Below are 19,709 nucleotides of genomic sequence, written 5' to 3' on the forward strand. Positions count from 1 at the left end.
CTGGTGAGGATGTGGAGAGACAGGAACACTTACACTGTTAGTGAGACTACAAATTATTTTCCACAGTGCAACCTCTGTGGAAAATAATTTGGAGATATCTCAAAGAGATAAAAATATAAATACCATTCGATCTAGGAATAGTGCTATTAGGCATCTACCCCAAGGAGCAAAAGACATTTTATAATAAACACACCCAAATGCTGCACTCAAACATCTGCACCCAAATGTCCATGTCAGCACACTTTACTATTGCAAGGATGTGGAAACTCACCCAGGTGACTGTCAATTCATGAGTAGATTATTAATATTTGATATATGTATACAATGTATATAATGTATACAATGAAATATTACTCAATTATATTAAACAACAGTGATCTAGGACCTATTATATTTTCCTGGATAGAGTTTGAGTCCATTATTCAAAGTGAGGTATCACAAGATTGGAAGAATAGGCTCTACATGTTCTCAACATCAAATTGGCACTAACTTATCAACACTATGATGCTCCCACTGTAGTAATATTCTCTAGGGACTAGGAGGAGTGGCGGAAAACTCACAACTAATGGACATGGCGAGGAGTGTATAGGGAAAGCCCATGCCTCTAATCCTTCCTTGGGTGATGGAAAGATATAAAATGTAACCAAAATATTTGTACCTTCATAATATCCTGAAATAAAAAGAAAACAAAATAAAATAGAATAAAGTAAATACTCTAAGAGAAGGAGATCAAGAGCCTATACTTAGGTCTTGGTTGAAATAAACCGTAAATTCTTTGGCAACATTGGGCTCTCTTAGGCAGGAACATAAAGGAGGCTGGAGTCTTCCTAGAGACAGGACACTAAGCTTTTAGAAACTATGCTAGTTTATTCAAGTTTCTTAGTATGAGGATGTAGGAAATCATTTGTGCTGAGAGTTTGCAGTCCTCATAAGACAACATATTAAGACCCTGTCCAGAAGAAGAGGGCTCAAAGGATCCAGACTAGAGTTTGACAAAAGTGACAGTCTTTGCTGACAGGCAAAATGTCTCTATAAGACTACTGTGGGATCTGGGCAGTCTCGGTGGTGCTGGGGCAGACACAGGTAAATATCTCTTTGACCAGGAAAGGAGGACACCGTCTTTATTCATGCTACCCCCATATGTTGTGACAGGTCCCAATCCAAAGGATTTTGGGGGACTGAAAGATCCCAAGGACTTTGAATATACTTGAAAGCTCAGAGCAAAAGCTCTTTGGAGATATCTCCATCAAAAATGACTCAAATCTTCAAAGCTTCCCTAGCCTCTGTGATGGAGCTAGAACATGGAGATGTGGAACAAATTTCTGGTTCCGCTTCGTGAATGTGGACAGTCTAATGGAGTCCAGGATGTGGACTTGCATCCCTTCGCAGGGCCAGCATTCCAGGAGTGGCACGATAAAGAGAAAGAGTCTTGCTGTTTTGCACTGGGGTCATATTCTGATCATTTATTCATCACGTTTCTGTTCTTTTTCAGTTGTGCTCCCCCTCCTCATACCTGCATATTTAAACCTGAAATCCATCAAAATGATGTACCTTAGAAGAGACTGGGGGGTGAGTAACCTGGCTCATTCTCTGAAAGCAGAGCATCTAGAAGAGAGAAAATGAAAATGCTTGGACACCTCCAGACATAGCTTCCTTGAACAGCAGGGCATAAGATTTAGCCAGTACCTGAAGGGACCCCAGGCCAATGGAAGAGGAAATGGAATTTTATTCAGAGCATCTAACTTTCAAGTGCTTTTCTCTGCAGGACATCGCTTGGGTTAGCAGCTTTTATATCCGACATTTCATCACATTTGGCCCTTTCTATGGAGTCTTTGGAACGTTATTGCTCATATATTTGGTGAAGTAAGAATATTCTCTTATTACCATAATCCATGTGGCCCTCTTACCATCCTTATCAGTGCTATTTATCCTTAGCAGAAGATGATGACACCATGACCATTTTCTAAAATTGAAGTGTTTTCAAGGAAATGAGAAAAAACATACAGTTAAAATAGTTGAGCAAGACAAGCTCCTCGCAAGAAATATTATCCTGATATCCACTTTTTCACACTGGCTTGATTCACACTGAAGCATTTCAGGGTATAACCAGGTTCTTTAAAAATATAATCTATTACATGCACCATAATTCTTGCCAAAGATAATGAGAAGAGAGGAATATTTTAAAGTTCTCTTATGACTACAGATTTTCCCATAAGTAAAGTGACCTCAGAAAATTCTTTTGCCTGGATAGCTCTCTACAACTTTCCAGTGTATTCCTTCCTCATTCTGTTGCATTATTATTTTCAATCCTAAATAATTGTAAGGATAATGGTAACTACTATGGTTCAGGCACATTGTTAAAGGCTTTTTATGTATTATCTTTTTGGTGTAATTCTCATACAACCTGGTAAGGGAGTATCACCTTCGCTTTTCTGCTGCAGGAATATAAATTCAAAGGGATTAAATGACTTGCCCAAAGGTATGTAAGAGCAGGTTAGGGCCAAGGCCAGTGCCAAACCATAACTTTAACCCACTCTATCTGGGACAAAGCCCAGGCTGTCAACCACTTTGCATATTCCCTGGAGTTCCCCTGGTGTTAGTGATCTTTGCAACAGTGCTACAGAAAACTTAAGAGGTACAGCTCTATATGTTTGTCAGTAGGGCAGGTCATGTGGCTGAATTCTTATTGTGTCATCTCTGGTAATAAAGGTCACAAAAGGCTTTGAATGAAGAAAAAGTATGACCACCATTTTACTGGAACCTTTGATTTTCCAATTCTCAGCGAGGTGTCTCAGGGGTTATGCAAGCCCCATGATGTGGTTGTTACTGAAAAACCTCAGAGACTTCTCACCTGCTACCTTTATTCCTCCAAAAGGTTTCTTGAAAGTCCTTGGATTACATGCATTACCATGATGAGCCACGTACCAATGCAAATGAGCATAGAGGAGAACCGGGACTGGCTCAGCACTCAGGTAATGGTGGAGGGAGAATCCTTCAAACCACACTCATTTAGAATCTGGTTACCTCAAATGATAATGACTGACCCTTAAAGAGTATGCACTGGGGAACTGGTGCTATCAGGTGCTTTGCATTTATCTACATGAGGAATTATTTAATCATAAAAAAGTAGGATTATTGTTACTTTACAGATGATAACTGAATAACTTGTATAAGGTCACAAAACTAAGTGGTTGAAGCATATTTTAAAACCTAGGCTGTTGGATTATCAGGCCTTTACTCTAAACCCAGGGTCAGTCAACTGTACTCTAGAGGCCAAATCCAGGCTGCTGCTTGTTTTTGTAAATAAAGTTCTATTGGAGCACAGCCATGATCATCCATTTAAATGTTATGTGCGACTACGGCATGCTGCAACAGCAGAATAGTTTGTCTTGAAAAAAGTGAAATATTTGTTAATTGGCACTTTATAGAAAATGTTTGATGAGCCCTCCTCTGCTCTAAACTCTAACATGACAGCCCTTGCAGTGAATTTGAGACTGCTAGACTTACGGAATGAATTTTATGCCTGTAAGAACTATGGAAACCATACCATTTCACTGCATGAATAGAGTGTCCCAGAAAGAGGAAATGGCATGCTCTCCAAATATGCCATTAATTTGTAAAAGAAAAAAACAAAAACAAAAACAAAAAAAAATGTTAATCAGAACCACACAGAACACTGCTGCCTTCTAAGCCAAAGTCCCTCCACTGGCCATTTCATGTTTAACAGAGGAATCCATTCATTACCCTGCCTCCTTCTCCCAGTTCATACTGAAACTAAGTGGACTCTCAATGAGGCATAGGGGAGTGTTTCTCAAACACCTTGGTCACAGAACCACTTATTTTTTATAGTATAGATTTCTTTTATAATTTAATTAATCATTAGTAGGTTGAATACTCTTCATATATTTATTATTTATCTGTATTTCTTTTGGTGAGTCACTTTGTCAATGTCCTTAATCTATTGTCCTATCTGAGTATTCATATTTTTCTTATTGAACTTCAATTCTTATATGTAGAGTACGGATATTAACACACTGTATGCAACATGTGTCATAAATATTTTCCCAGTTGATTTTCTGCCCTATAATATTGCGGAAAGAATGTATTAATATTTCAGAAGATCTTGCATGTAGGATCCTTGAAAATATCCGTAATAGTGAACCAGTCAATCTTCCTTTTTCACACTGCCTACCTTGTGCTGATTATGGTACAAAGTTATGTTAGAAATTTAATTAAAATAATATAGCAGCATATCATATCTGTAGCTTGTATATGAAGTTAGCAGATCTCTTCTCTAGGCTGCCAGGATTCCTAGTCCTTCAGAACGCCCTGCATCCCACTCACAATGACCAAAGACTATAGAATCACTTCACACTCTTAAAAGTGGTTGAGAACTTCAAAGCTTTTGTTTATGTAGGTTATATCCACCGATATATACTGAATTTGAAATTAAAATATAAGTTGTACAATCTGTAGTTATTCATTAATTTTAAATTAACAAGAATAATCTCAATACATTTGGACATCAGAGTTATTACGGCCATCCCATGTTTAGTTGCCTCTGGAAAATACCTCTGAACAAGCATGAGAAAATGTGAATCAAAAAGTCAAATGACCTCTTAGATTTATTATCAAAATAGCATCAACTTTGCATGTTTTATTAAGGTATCTTGAGGACCTCAAGATTTTCTGAACTACACTTTGAGAAATTCTAACATAGAGCAACAATAGATACAGCATTCAAAATGGCAACAACATCAGCCAGAATAAAACCTTTAAAAAACATTGAATAAAATGACATTTGTAAGGGTTTCAATCTATGCAGTATAAAGAAGCTATAAATTCCTTCTGAGGATAATGTTTTTGAACACATAAACTACATAACGTTAAAAAGGAAACTGCTTAAATTGGAATGCACTTCATACAAAAAATCCTTGGATCGAACCTTTGAACTAATTACTTCTCCTTTACACATTCTTCAGGTCCAGTGCATAAAAATGGTATTCTACCCCTGCAATCCCTACCCAAATCCTACAACCCTACATCTATCTGCCAATGTGCTCATTTATGACACCTCAGTCTTCCATATCTCCGTGTCAACACTTTTCCCCTCAAATCCTACATACATTTTTATGAATACATAGATTGCCTTGTATGTATTTCTTAGCAAACAGTCTAATTTCCTTCTTCAATTGTGAGTTCTTGAGACCAGGGACTGTGTATCTTTTATATCCTTCATAGTTTCTCACATAAAATAGGTACTCAAGAAGTACTGGATGAATAGTTAACAAAATAGAAGAATAAATAAACATTTTCTCTGTTTGACACTAGAGATCATTTATATCTAATATAAGCTTTTCTTTGCAGGTCTTGGCCACTTGTAATGTTCAACAATCCCTTTTCAATGACTGGTTCACTGGGCATTTGAACTTCCAAATCGAGCACCAGTGAGTAACAGAAATAGTCCATGACAGGGAAAGAGTCATCATTTATAACAACCCCAGATACAGTGTAGAGCAGAGCCTTAGGCTCAGGGTCAGAGAGGGAAAAAATGAACCAGGGTTCTCTAAAGGTTTCTATCTTTCTGTTAGCATTAGTTGTAAGGGAGGGAAGAAAGAAAGGAAGAAAGGAGGCATTAACATTTCTGTGTATGCAGTGCAATCTTGGAAAAGTACCAGTGACTCAAGTTCCAGACACCTACAGGCTTAAGAATTTGTGATTGTTTTCTATGTATTTGATTTGTTGGTGAAATCCAAAACAATCACATTACTAGGGTATCAAAGTTGTATTGGAATTTAAATACATCTTTCTTTAGGGCCAAAGTTACAAGATAATCAACAATGACACCCAGACTCTGATGCAATTTCCAAATGGTATCTGGCAATACTTCACCAATGGGTCAGTTGTGTGGACATGCAATGGAGAAAGAGAAAACAATCACACTTGGATAGCCAATCTCTCTAGAATATTCAGGGGAGGGACTTTTTTCACACTTTTTATCTAAGGCATATCAAGTATAGTTAGAGAAGAAAAAGGATCTTTTAACTGTGCATTGGGTTTTCTCATCATTTTTCTGATTTTAATCCTTTTGAACCTTGGCAAAGCAAGGAATGATTTAAACCATATTTTACCAAAAAGGGGGGTTAAAACCCAAGAATATTACCTGGTTGATTAGTAGAAACCTTAATTAAGACACCATTCTCGTGTTACTTTCCTAGGACTTTTCCGTGTTTGTCATGACAAGAACTTATTGAATACTCATCTATTCCTGGGGTAGGAGTTAGATGGTCAGAGAGAAAGAGAGAGACAGAGACAGAGACAGGGAAGGGGATATCTCCAGCTCTCCTAGCTAATTCAAAATGATAGAAAACACATATCTTCATTTGACCTGGTCAAAACTAAACATAGTCTATGAGCTAACATTTATTCTATTAGCATTGTCCAAACCTTTACCACCCACGGGGGACATAGAGGTGTTCAGGGATAAGATTAGAGTATTTTAGAAAGAGTTTATGAACTTCACAGAAGTACTGTCCAAGGTCAAGGCTGAGGCTGGATTGGTGTTATAATTTTATTTGATGATAGAGGAAAGAAAAGGCCTTTAGGCTTCTCTTTAGGTCTAAGTTTTATATTTCCCATCTGTTTCCCTAGTCTGTTCCCCACAATGCCGCGCCATAATTATCACAAAGTGGCACCTCTGGTGAGGTCATTGTGTGCCAAGCATGGATTGCAGTACGTGAATAAGCCCCTGCTGAAGGCGATCGGAGATATTTTCAGGTAAGAACAAAATTTCCCTCAGTTCACAGCTCTCATTTCTCTTCTCTACCAGTCCTGACTACACACTGGTTTGTGAGTCATTCACCCAACACCCATTTATTGAGGGCGGCTGTGTGTGCAGCATGGATACAGACCCTACAGGGAACCATCTCAACAACAAAGATATTAATAAAAACAATAATACTTACCACTCACCTGTTGCCTTCTACAGGTACTTCTTAGTGAAAATGCCTTCCTCCCTACTGAATTTCAAGTTTCTTGAAGCCAAAGATGTTAGTTATTTGCTTTTCTGTCTCCCACAGAGCTTTGCACAAGCTTTAGAATTTATATGATGGGAGGGACTGTAGAATCATCTGGTCCACTGTTGCAAATGTAGACAAATAAGGTGTTAAGGGATAAGGACATAAACCTGTGAATCGGGCTGGGCTGACTGATTAATAGTCAAGTGTGCAGGAACTGAAATACACACACATCCTTAGTTGTTCACTTAAAATTACCTGGAGAACATTGATTGTGTTGGTGAATTTAACATCTAGTGGTCTGGGTTTAATAAATTTATCTTTCTTTTAGGATTGGAAACAAAATATATCTTTTTAAAATTAAATTAAATTAATTTTTTTTATTTCGGCATATTATGGGGGTACAGATTTTAAGGTTTCAATAAATGCACTTTCCCCCCCATCCCTCCACAAGTCTGAGTCTCGGGCATGACCATCCCCCAGATGGTGCACATCTCACTCATTATGTATGTATATACCCGCACCACTCCCCCTCCCACCTGCCCAATACCCTATTACTGTAGTACCTATGTGTCCACTTAGGTGCTGCTCGGTTAATACCACTTTGCTGGTGAGTATATGTGGTGTTTGTTTTTCCATTCTTGGGAAACTTCACTTAATAATATGGGCTCCAGCTCTAACCAGGAAAATATAAGATGTGCTATATCACCATTGTTTCTTAGAGCTGAATAGTACTCCTTGGTATACGTATACCACATTTTATTAATCCATTCCTGGATTGATGGGCACTTGGGCTGTTTCCACAGCCTTGCAATTATGAATTGTGCTGCTATAAACATTCGAGTGCAGGTGTCTTTTTTGTAGAGTGTCACTGGATCATTTGGGTAGATGCCCAGCAATGGGATTGCTGGATCAAATGGTAGATTCACTTGTATCGCTTTAAGGTATCTCCATATTGCTTTCCACAGAGGTTGAATTAGTTTGCAGTCCCACCAGCAGTATAGGAGTGTTCCCCTCTCTCCACATCCACACCAGCATCTGTTGTTTGGAGACTTTTTGATAAAGGCCATTCTCACTAGAGTTAAGTGATACCTCACTGTGGTTTTGATTTGCATTTCCCCAATAATTAGAGATGTTGAGCATTTTTTCATATGTTTGTTGGCTATTCTTCTGTTTTCTTTAGAAAAGTTTCTGTTCAAGTCCTTTGCCCACTTTTTAATAGCGTTATTTGATTTTTTCTTGCTGAATTTCGTGAGTTCTAAGAATATTCTAGTTATCAGCCCATTATCAGATGGGTAGAATGCAAAAATTTTCTCCCATTCTATAGCTGTCTGTTTATTTTAATGACTGTTTTTTTGGCTGTGCAGAAGCTTTTCAGTTTGATCATGTCCCATTTATTTATTTTTGTTGCTGCTATGATTGCCTTTGGGTACTTCTTCATAAATTCTTTGTCTAGGCCGATGTCTAGGAGAGTGTTTCCAACATTTTCCTCTGGATTTCTAATGGTTTCATACCTTAGGTTTAAGTCTGTTATCCAGCGTGATTTTTGTGAGAGGTAAAAGGTGTAGATCCTGCTTCGGCCTTCTACAAGTGGCTATCCAGTTTTCCCAGCACCATTTATTGAAAAGGGATTCTTTCCCCCAGCGTATGTTTTTGTCTGCTTTGTCAAAGATTAGATGGCTATATGAGGACGCTTTTATATCAGGATTCTCAGATCTGTTCCACTGGTCAATATTCCTATTTTTGTGCCAATACCAGATTGTTTTAATTACTACAGCTTTGTAGTATAGTTTGATACCTGGCATATTGATACCTCCCATTTTGTTTTTGTTGCCTAGGATTGCTGTTGATATTCGGGGTCTTCTCTGATTCCATATGAAGTGTAAAATTATTTTTTCTATATCTGTGAAGAATACTGATGGGATTTTAATAGGTATTGCATTGAATTTGTAGATCAGTTTGGGTAGTATAGACATTTTAATGATATTTAGTCTGCAGACCCATGAGCATGGTATGCATTTCCATCTGTTTACACCCTCTGCTATTTCCTTCCTCAGTGTTTCATAGTTCTCCCTGCAGAGGTCTTTTACCTCCTTGGTCAAGTATATTCCTAGGAACTTTAATTTCTTTGTTGCTATTGTGAAGGGAATTGAGTCTTTGATTTGGTTCTCAATGAGATTGTTGTTGACGTGTATGAATGCCTCTGATTTCTGTGTATTGATTTTGTATCCTGAGACTTTACTGAAATCATTGATCAGTTCCAGGAGTTTCTTGGTTGAATCTTTGGGGTTTTCTAGATATAATATCATATCATCAGCAAACAGTGAAAGTTTGATCTCTTCTGCCCCTATTTGGATACCTTTGATTCCATTTTCCTGTCTGATTGCTGTAGCCAAGACTTCCAGCACTATGTTGAATAGAAGTGGAGATAGTGGGCAGCCTTGTCTGGTTCCAGTTCTAAGTGGGAATGATTTCAGTTTTTCCCCATTCAGTATGATGTTGGCTATGGGTCTGTCATATATGGCTTGTATCATTTTTGGTATTTTCCTTCTATGCCTATTATGTTAAGTGTTCATATCATGAAAGGGTGTTGAATTTTGTCAAAAGCTTTTTCTACATCTATTGAAAGAATCATGTGGTCTTTGTTTTTGCTTCTGTTTATGTGGTGAATTGCATTTATAGATTTACGTATGTTGAACCATCTCTGCATCCCTGGGATGAAGCCCACTTGGTCGTGGTGGATTATTTTTTGATAACCATCTGGATTCGGTTAGCTAAGATTTTGTTGCAAATTTTTGCATGTATATTCAATAGGGATATTGGTCTGTAGTTTTCTTTTTTTGTTGCATCCTTTTCTGGTTTTGGTATCAGAGTAATATTCCCTTCATAAAAGGTGTCGGGGAGGTTTCCGTTCTTCTCGATGTTGTGGAATAGTTTCTGCAAGATAGGTACTAGTTCTTCTTTGTAAGTGTGGTAAAATTCGGATGTGAAACCATCTGGAGCAGGACTTTTCTTTTTAGGGAGATTTTTAATTGCTGTTTCTATTTCAGCTCTTGAGATTGGTCTGTTCAGGAAATCTATTTCTTACTGGTTGAGCCTAGGGAGGCTGTGTGTTTCTAGAAATTTGTCCATTTCCTCCACATTTTCCAGTTTGTGTGCATAAAGATTTTTGTAGTATCCATAATTTGTATCTTGTATTCATAAATTATATCTCTTTGGGATCAGTTGTGGTGTCTCATTTTTTGTTCCTGATGGAGCTTATTAGAGATTTCTCTTTTCTGCTTTTCGTTAGCTTACCCAATGGCATGTCAATTTTGTTTATTTTTTCAAAGAACCAACTTTTTGTTTTATTAATCTCCTGAATAGCTTACCTGTTTTGAATTTCATTTAGTTTTGATTTGATCTTGTTGATTTCACTTCTTCTGCTGGGTTTGGGGTTGATCTGTCCTTCTTTTTCCAGCTCTTGGAGTCATTTCCTTAGATTGTCTGTTTGTGATCTTTTTGACTTTTGGTTATAGGCATTTATGGAGATAAACTTTCCTCTCAGAACTGCTTTAGTTGTGTCCCAGTGGATTTGATACCTTGTCTCTCCATTGTCATTTTCTTCATAAATTTTTTAATTTCCATCTTGATTTCTTCATTTATGAAGTAATCATTTAGTAGGAGGTTGTTTAATTTCCACGTTTTTGTGTAGAAATGTGTTTCTGTTAGGGTTGATTTCTACTTTTGTTCCACTGTGATCTGAGCAGGTACATGGTATGATTTCTATTTTTTTAACATTTCTTGAGGTTTACTTTGTGTCCTAGGATGTCAATCTTAGGGAATGTCCCATGAGCTAATCAGAAGAATGTATATTCAGTGGATTTTGGGTAGAATGTTCTGTAGATGTCAGTCAGACCCAATTGTTCTAGAGTTTTGTTTAAGTCCATTATTTCTTTATTAATTTTCTGTTTGGAGAATTTGTCTTGTGCCATCAGTGGGGTGTGGAAATCTCTGGTGATTATGGAGTTGCTATTAATCAATTTGCTTAGATCCAGTAAGGTTTGCTTTATGAATCTGGGTCCACCTAAGTTGGGTGCATATATATTTAAAATTGTTATGTTTTCTTGTTGAACTGTACCTTTCACCATTATATAAAGACCCTCTTTCTCTTTTACTTGTTGCTTTAAAAACTAAATCGTCTGAAATTAGAACTGCCTTGCCAGCCTTCTTTTGACTTCCACTTGGTTGGAATACTGATCTCTACCCTTTTACTTTTAGTCTATATGCATCCTTGCAGGTTAGATGTGTTTCCTGAAGACAGCATACACTTGGCCTGTATTTTCTTATCCATTCAGCCAGCCTATGTCTCTTGAGTGGAGAGTTTAAGCCATTCACATTTATTGAGAGAACTGATAGGTAAGGTAGATTACTGTTCATTCTGTTGGGTTGGATGTTGTTGCTTTGATTTATCTCTTGAGCCATTGTAAAATTTGGCCTTTAATCTTTGGGTTTTGGTTGTTTTTATATTCATGAGTTTTTATTATGGTGTTCCGTGCATAACAGTGTTTTGAGTAGTTCTTGTAGGGCTGGTCTTGTCTTGGTGAATTCTCTGTGACTTTGCTTATCTGAGAATGTCTTGATTTCTCCCTCATAGATGAAGCTTAGTTTTGCAGGGAATAAGATTCTTGGCTGGGCATTGTTTTGCTTCAGAAGAGTGAAAATGGGGCCCCAGTGTTTCCTTCCTTGTAAAGTCTCATTAGAGAAGTCTGGTGTTATTTGAATTGGCTTTCCTTTGTATGTTACTTGCTTCTTTCATCTTACAGCTCTTAGAAGGGCCTCTTTAGTTGATATTTTGGTCAATCTGATGACTGCATGTCGTGTTGTCTTCCTGTTTGCATTGAATTTCCCAGGGGTCCTCTGAGCTTCTTGAACTTGTTTATAGAGATTTTGAGCAAGGCCTGGGAAATTTTCCTCTATTATATCTTCAAATAGCTTGTCCAACCCTTGAGTGTTGTCTTCTTCCCTTTCTGGTAACCCTATGACCCTCACATTAGGTTTCTTCACATAATCCCACATCTCTTGTAGGCTTTTCTCTTTTCTCTTGTTTTTCTGCTCTATCGCTGTGAGTGATTTATTTAATTGGAGGATGTTATCTTCAATCTCTGAGATTCTTTCTTCTGTTTGATCTACCCTATTCTTGATATTTTCCATTGTATTTTGTTGTTCCCTGAATTGATTCTTCCTTTCTATGAGTTCTGTTAAAGTTTTCTTCATTGTATGGATATCTTTAGTGAACTTTTATTCCAGGTCCTGGAGGCTTTTTGTGGTTTCTTTGTGTTGGTTATTGAGTTGCTCTTGCAGGTCGTTGAATTTTTTTATAATCCACATTCGAAATTCCTCTTCTGTCATTTTGGTTGCCTGATTTTGGTTGGTGTCCATTTCTAAGGGGCTTGTGCTCCTCTTTGGGGGTGTGTTTTCCATTTGGTTCTTCGTATTTCCAGAGTTTCTTCGCTGATTTCCTCCCATGTCGATGAGTTGTTGTTTCTTTCCTTTAGGTTTTCATTTGGGTAATCACACGGCTTGTTTAGTTTCTGAGCCGGTAGGTGGTGTCTGTGGGTGAGATTTGACCACTCCCTGTATAATGAATGAGTCAGTAGGTGCCGTGAAAAGGGTGTGCAGGATGTCCTCCCTGTCAGTAGGTGGTCCTTGCTTGGAGAAACAGGCTATGCTGTTGTTTTTGTGTCCTGTTATCAGCTCTTGTTCCTGTAGAGAGGCCCTCTAATGTCTCAGGTGTTTAGTGGGGCCCTTGGATTTCCAGGTGTGTCCTTTTCTCCCCCTCAGTGAGGGCTTGCCTAGGAGAGAGTGGGAAGAGCTGGGTTGGGTAAACCTGCCTTCTGGCACCACCAATGTCCTTAGCAGGGGTCAAAGTTCTGTTTTTTGCTTCTAGGAAAAGCTGTCAGGGAGGGGCTGGAATGGCCCGCTTAGTCAGAAAGTCTATGTGTGGGGTGGGGCTGTCTGCAATCTGCAGTCTGGAGTGGGCCTCACTTCTTTCCACCCTCCCCAACTCCGCAGCTACTCCTGGGCCTCTGCCAGCAGGCCAGACCACATGCCACCAGGCTTCCCCTGACTGTGATGCCGGCTAGGAGGTTCCCTGCGCAGGAACGCCACCTGGGCTGGGTGCATGACCTCCCTTTGAGAGGATGGTTGCCCTCTAGGATGCTGATCTGCCCCCAAAGGCATACACACCTCAGTAGGCTATTCATGTATATCCCTTCTATGCCCCGGGCAATGCGAGACCTCAGTGCATGGGATCTGGTCTGCAGCTCTGACCTCTGGGCCCCAGAGTTCAAACTATGTCCCCACCAGGGAGAGGAGTGCCAGTCCCAACTCACCCACGGGGAGCCCATGCTGGGTCGATGTCTCTCAGCCTCAGGGTCTGCCCCGTTCTCCTGGGATCACCGTGCCAGCAGCACCTGGGAGGGCTGGCAGGTAGGTAGCTCACGGTCTGAGTTCTCCTCAGTCAGCTGTAGGGTGCCAAAAGGGAAGGTCCTGTTCCCTGGAGGTGCCTCTGGCTGGTGGCTGTATTGTCTCTCTGGGGAGTCGTGGGTAGGGTCGGTTGAGGGGAGAATGAGGCAATATGGCGCCTGCCACATGGCTCGGGTTTGTGCATTCGGAGGTCCCCCAAGGGATTTGGGAGCCTGGTGCTGCGTCTGCTACTGGCTTACCACTCACTGGTGGCAGCTGTCTCTGGGCTGGTGTCCGCAGGTCTCTCCACCTGCTGGGGAGCCCACTAGCAGTCCCAGATGCAGTGGAGGGGAAAGGTGACCAATGAAGCTATCCTTCCCGCTGGTCTCCGGGCTGGTCTGGCGGTCTCAGCTTCCAGTTCTCCTCTGCAACCTACTCCTGTGGAGTCTCCTGTGGTCTCAGGTACCCCTCCTTCCTACCCTCGTCTGCTGTATGCTTGTCTTCTTGCTTCTTTCTTCTAATTTCTGCTAGAATCTGTCTTTTCTGCAGAGACACTCTGTCTGGCGGTGTTTCTCATCTGCCATCTTGATTCCAACCCCACAAAATATATCTTGAATCAGCTGGCCTGATAGCCACGCTCTGACTTAATTCCTGACCAATGCTCCAGCTTTAGACTCTCCACCATCACCCTCCTCACTTCCTGCCCTCTAGATATCTGGCATAACCTGAGTTGCTACAAACTCCCTGCCACCGGCCTTCTCATGCCTTTGCCACTTTTTTTCTTCCAAACTACCGCCTCTCCGCATATCAGCTTGTCGATTCCCATTCACTTTCCAAGTCTCATATCAAATACCTTTTCCCCATGTCAGTCTTCTCTGACCCTCAGGACTAAATCCATCACATGCTCTTGCAGCACCTGGTTCTCTTCATTTGTGACCTTTATCACAATCATTTTTAAATAACATACTAGGTAACAAATTGTTTACTATGTGACTCTCAAGCTAGACCAGGAACTCTATGTGAACAGAATTCACATCTATCCTAATCATTGCTGAATCCCTAGAGCCCAGAAAAATATCTTCCACCTTATAAAATAGTGCAGCTAGGTGGATATAGGATGGTTGTTATACAGGTATGTGGACACAGAAGAAAATAAAATGAAAATAAAATGAAAATAAAATGAAATAAAATCTCAATCTCTCCCGGAAAGTAGATGTGACCTGACCTGCTAAAAGCAATTTGGTGTATTTGCTCCTTCTCCACTGGTGAACAGAGAATGCCATTTATCAAATGCACCTGGAAATGATGACATTTTCCTGAAACAGGCAGATGAGAAAATTGAGAAGCTCCCTTTGAGGGAGCTGCTGATGATTTCATTTACTCCTCCCACAGGTCTTTGAAGAATTCCGGAGCTCTCTGGAAGGATGCTTACTATGAAACATGATGCATGCATGCAATTGCATCTCTGCAGGGTGTTGGTGGATGTGGAAGATCCCTTCCCTGCTTCACTGGGGATTATTATCACCATTGGCACATCTGAGTGTGCTAGGAATGTGAATCCCAGGAATACCTGATGATCCTTCTCCTGAAGGTCTTCTGCAAATAAGAAGCCAGGAAACACAATATGATATTGGTCAGAGTGACTAAAAGGAAGTGGGAGTCCAATCATTCTATTGATTTTATTTTTTTCATTAAGATCATAAACAATGTGTTGGTTGTTTAGGAATTTATAAAATTATAGAAGTACTATAGGAGAATCAAGAGAATAGTAAAACAAAATTGAGGATCATGCAGGAAAAGGGTGGTAGGTAAGCATGAAAACTTTTTGATGGAATAAATTTTAATTTACTTAGTGGGTTTCTAGTCAATAAAAATCATCATTTTTCTGAATTCACCATCTCAATGGACTCATTTCACTCACTCTATCCTGACTGGTATTTGCACTGGTTAAGCATTGACTATATTTCTATTGCTGTTGAACACCCCATAGGAAGATAACCAAAGTCTGTTGCTTTTACAACTTCCCAGATTGCAGAGCACTGAGTTATATATTAGGTGATCTGTCTTGCAGGTCTTCTTACCTCTGCCCTTCATGCTGTGGGGCTTGGCTCCATCGGTATATGAATGGAGGTGGCCACATCAGCCAGACTTCTGCCTCTTTACACTAAGTGACTTCCAAGAGTTATGTCATACCCCGAGCCAAAATTCTCCAGTGCATTCCCATGGCTCTTGGAATAAAGATCAAATCTTGAGACTGCCCCACCTGGTGCCACTCTGGCCTTGTTCCCTCTGCTCCAGCCCACAGGCTGTCTTTAAGTCTTCATGCCTCCTTCTGCCATAGGGCCTTTGCTCCTGATCCCACTGTCTGAACCACTTTCTCACCCTCCCTGACCTCACTCCCTCTCACCTGGTCATGCTGCCACTCACCTTGAGATCTTAGCATCCTTATCACCTCTCAGCATAGATTTACCCACCACCCCAGGGGCACTGCCCTACTGAGTCAGGCCTACTGTGGTGTGATCTGTAACAAGCACCACAGGTATAGCTTTACATTCATTGGTATAATGTCTTAACTCATTTGTCTTCCCCTGTAGCCTGCAATATCCATGATAGCAGGGACTGCCTGCCATGTGGTAGACACTCAGTGAAGATACACTCAAGGCAGGAAGAAAGAATGCATGGATGGATGCCAATCCTAAGGGACCACTACTTAAAGTCTTCCTTGCTCTTTCTCTTGGAAACCCATCAGCAGGAAGTTTCTCCTGATAATTAGAAAACCATTTCAATTTTTCTTATCATGAGCATTTTCTGATTACAAAAATATGTTAATACAATTGTTTCCATTTAGGTAGAAATATAAATTTTATCAAATATTGGAGAAGCACTTCTATATTCTAATTATGAATGATTACTTTTTCATTTCATCGTGGTAAGAACACATCATGAGAGATACACTTTTAACATATATGTTAAGTGTACAAGACAGTTTTGTTTTCTATAGGTGCAGTGTTACAAAGCAAATCTCTAGAACTTATTCATCTTGCATGACTGAAATTTTATACCTGTTGACTAGCCACTCTTATTTTTTTTCTACCTCTAGCCTCTGACAACTACCATTCTATTCTTTGATTCTATGAATTTGACTATTTTAGGTACCTCATATAAATAAAATCATATGGTATTTGTTCTTCTGTGACTGGATTCTTCATTTCGCATAATATTTTCAATGTTCATCTATGTTATTGCATATAGCAGAATTTTCCTTATTAAAGCTGAATAATATTTCATTCTATATATACACTACACATTTTTTTACCCATTTGTCCACCTATGGACAGTTAGGTTATTTCCACATCTTGGTCATTGCGAATAGTCCTTCAATGAACATTAAAGCCATTTCCTTTAGATTCTCATTTCAATACTTTTAAATACATACACAGAGTTAGGATTGCTAAAGAAAATGCTTATCAGTATTTATGAACATGTACTATCAATGAGTTCTGAGCTACTCCCTTCATTGGCATTATTCCATTTAATCCTCATAATGGGCCTATGTGGAAGGTGCTATAATTAACTTCATGTGATAGATGAAAAAACTTAGGTTTAGGAAGGCTAAGTATTTTCCTGATGTCACAGGTAGGAATTGGTGGGGTAGAGTTTCAAACTCAGCAATATTTGACCTCACAGTCAAAGCTCTTTAATTGCCATGCCATGAAATCCAAACTAAAGGAGAATTAAGTGGCAGGAATTCAACCCAGGAGAAATTTGTCTTCTCAATGGCCATAATTGTTTGGCTTTTTCTGATTCCCTGTTTCTTCTAAAGCTTTCTTCTTCTTGGCAAAATTAGGCAATTAGAATTTGCTTGCATTTTCAGTTGGACATTAAATAAGGGTGACTGGATTAGAAGTCAGGAACCTAAACTCTAATTTCAGCTCATTAATTTATTGTCCTAAAATGAACTTTGCCACGTCACTTACATACTTCATGCCTCAGTCCCCATATTTGTATAGGGCCGGGGCGTAATGTGACCTGGTCCATGTGCATCATTGCATGTTGTGACAGTGAAAAAATATAAGACAAATGAAATTATTTTATAAGCCAGAAACACTTATTCTGATACTGATTATCGTCATCATTATTGTAAAGAGAGTTTTTCCCTGCACAGAGCCACCAAAAGCAAAAAAGGCCACAGAATGACACAGAGCTACAGAATGGGCACCTTTACTCAGATGAGAAGGTTGTGAGTCACAAATGAAAAATAGGTTTCTCCTCTTACAACAAGTAACACCCATGAATCACATTCCACTTCTGACTGTACTTAATTGCATGGTACCAGCATCCGCTCTGAGGCTAGGGAACTAGAGTAGAAAGCCTGGGTTCTAGCTGTCCAAACTCCTGTCTGATGATGGGAGTGTGCAATTCTTATTGTTGTAAATCTTACCAATGGCATGCAGTGTAAGTGCACCTTTGTTCCTTAGTCAGTGTACAACAAAGAAATCTATAGATATTTTCCTTGCTAGTCCTCTACACTCCAGATATAATCCTAAAAGTGCAGAAAGCACAGGAGATTGAACATACACTCTGCTGAAGGCAGGGATGCACTCAGGTACTTTTTTCTTTCACAACGTTTTATACAAAACAGACAATGTCTAAAGAATTTTCCATTTAACATCTATATTGCCATCACTTGAGTTCAACATTAACTTTTTTTTTTTTTTTTTTTTTTTTTTTTTTTTGAGACAGAGTCTCACTTTGTTGCCTAGGCTAGAGTGAGTGCCATGGCGTCAGCCTAGCTCACAGCAACCTCAAACTCGGGCTCAAGCGATCCTTCTGTCTCAGCCTCCCAAGTAGCTGGGACTACAGGCATGAGCCACCATGCCCGGCTAATTTTTTTTATATATATTAGTTGGCCTATTGGTTTCTTTCTATTTATAGTAGAGACGGGGTCTTGCTCTTGCTCAGGCTGGTTTCGAACTCCCGACCTCGAGCAATCCACCCGCCTCAGCCTCCCAGAGAGCTAGGATTACAGGCGTGAGCCACCGCGCCCGGCCTCAACATTAACTTTTTAGTAAACTTGCTTCATCTTATATCTATTTATCTATTCATCTTTCAATTTATCCATGAATTCATTTTATTTTTATGCAATTCAAAGTAAATTTCTTGCAGCTTACTTTTTAAACTAAAACTCAGATTATGCAAACAACAAAGAATATTTCTCCTCTTCACTAAAAATTGGTGAAAATAGTGTGGTAGCTTCATCTCTAGGTAATACAATATAGTTACATTTTTTGTAAAATTAACTATTAACTCAAAAGAGAATAAACCTTTTTCCACACATATATCTTTCATTAATGTTCATTTATTCATATTTCTTCCATTTATCTTCATGATTCCCTTTAATCTGCAACACTTACTGAACAACATCATGGAGCAGTCACTGGCCCAGGTGGTGTGACAAGAGGGAAAAGCCCTTTCTCTAGTTTACACTCTCATGGAGAAGGCAGTCAATAAACAAGTAAATGCAAGAAAAACAAAAATGATTATGTATAATTATGTGAAAGAGAATGATAAGCGGGGGACTAGATACTTAATGTTACCAAGAAAAGCTGAGTTTGTGAGGAATGTTGAAGGAATCTACTATTAGAACCTGATATCAGAGGAAAGTACAAAGGCCCCGAGGCAGGAACAAAGTCTGTTCTAAGAGGAGAGTAAGAAGAATTTCGAACATGGATTGTAAGAAAACTCAATGACTTGCAAGAAAAACTGGATAACCAACACAAAGAAACCACAAAAAGATTCCAGGACCTGGAAGAAAAATTCACAAAAGAAATTGAAATGATAAAGAATAATCAAATTGAACTCCTGGAAATAAAAAAATCAATTCAGGAAACTGCAAAACACCTTGGAAAGCCTCAAGAACAGGGTAGATCAAACAGAAGAAAGAATCTCAGAGATTGAAGATAACACCTTTCAATTAAATAAGTCAGTCACAGAGATAGAGCAGAAAAACAAGAGAAAAGAGCAAAGCCTACAAGAGATGTGGGATTATGTGAAGAAACCTAATGTGAGAGTTACAGGGTTACCAGAAGGGGAAGACTAAAACACTCAAGGGCTGGATAAGCTATTTGAAGATATAATAGTGAAAAAATTTCCCAGACCTTGCTAAAATTTTTGATATACAAGTTCAAGAAGCTCAGAGGACCCCTGGGAGATACAATGCAAACAGAAAGATATCATGACAGGCAG

The 19,709-nt window shown here is 39.3% G+C and overlaps 1 protein-coding gene across 1 annotated transcript in view; it reads left to right on the plus strand.

Annotated features, from left to right (window-relative positions):
• LOC105863106 (fatty acid desaturase 2-like protein FADS2B) overlaps positions 1 to 14,956 on the plus strand; it is a 48,974-nt gene extending 34,018 nt beyond the window's left edge. The window contains exons 7-12 of the mRNA XM_012749859.3: positions 1,493 to 1,569; positions 1,766 to 1,863; positions 2,876 to 2,972; positions 5,368 to 5,447; positions 6,652 to 6,777; positions 14,856 to 14,956. Coding sequence (XP_012605313.2) covers positions 1,493 to 1,569; positions 1,766 to 1,863; positions 2,876 to 2,972; positions 5,368 to 5,447; positions 6,652 to 6,777; positions 14,856 to 14,907 — 530 coding nt within the window. The 3' untranslated portion in view covers positions 14,908 to 14,956. The remainder of the gene's footprint in view (positions 1 to 1,492; positions 1,570 to 1,765; positions 1,864 to 2,875; positions 2,973 to 5,367; positions 5,448 to 6,651; positions 6,778 to 14,855) is intronic.
• Positions 14,957 to 19,709: the final 4,753 nt, after the last annotated feature.

This window comes from Microcebus murinus, chromosome 4 (genome assembly GCF_040939455.1).
Source record: "Microcebus murinus isolate Inina chromosome 4, M.murinus_Inina_mat1.0, whole genome shotgun sequence".
NCBI lineage: Eukaryota > Metazoa > Chordata > Mammalia > Primates > Cheirogaleidae > Microcebus > Microcebus murinus.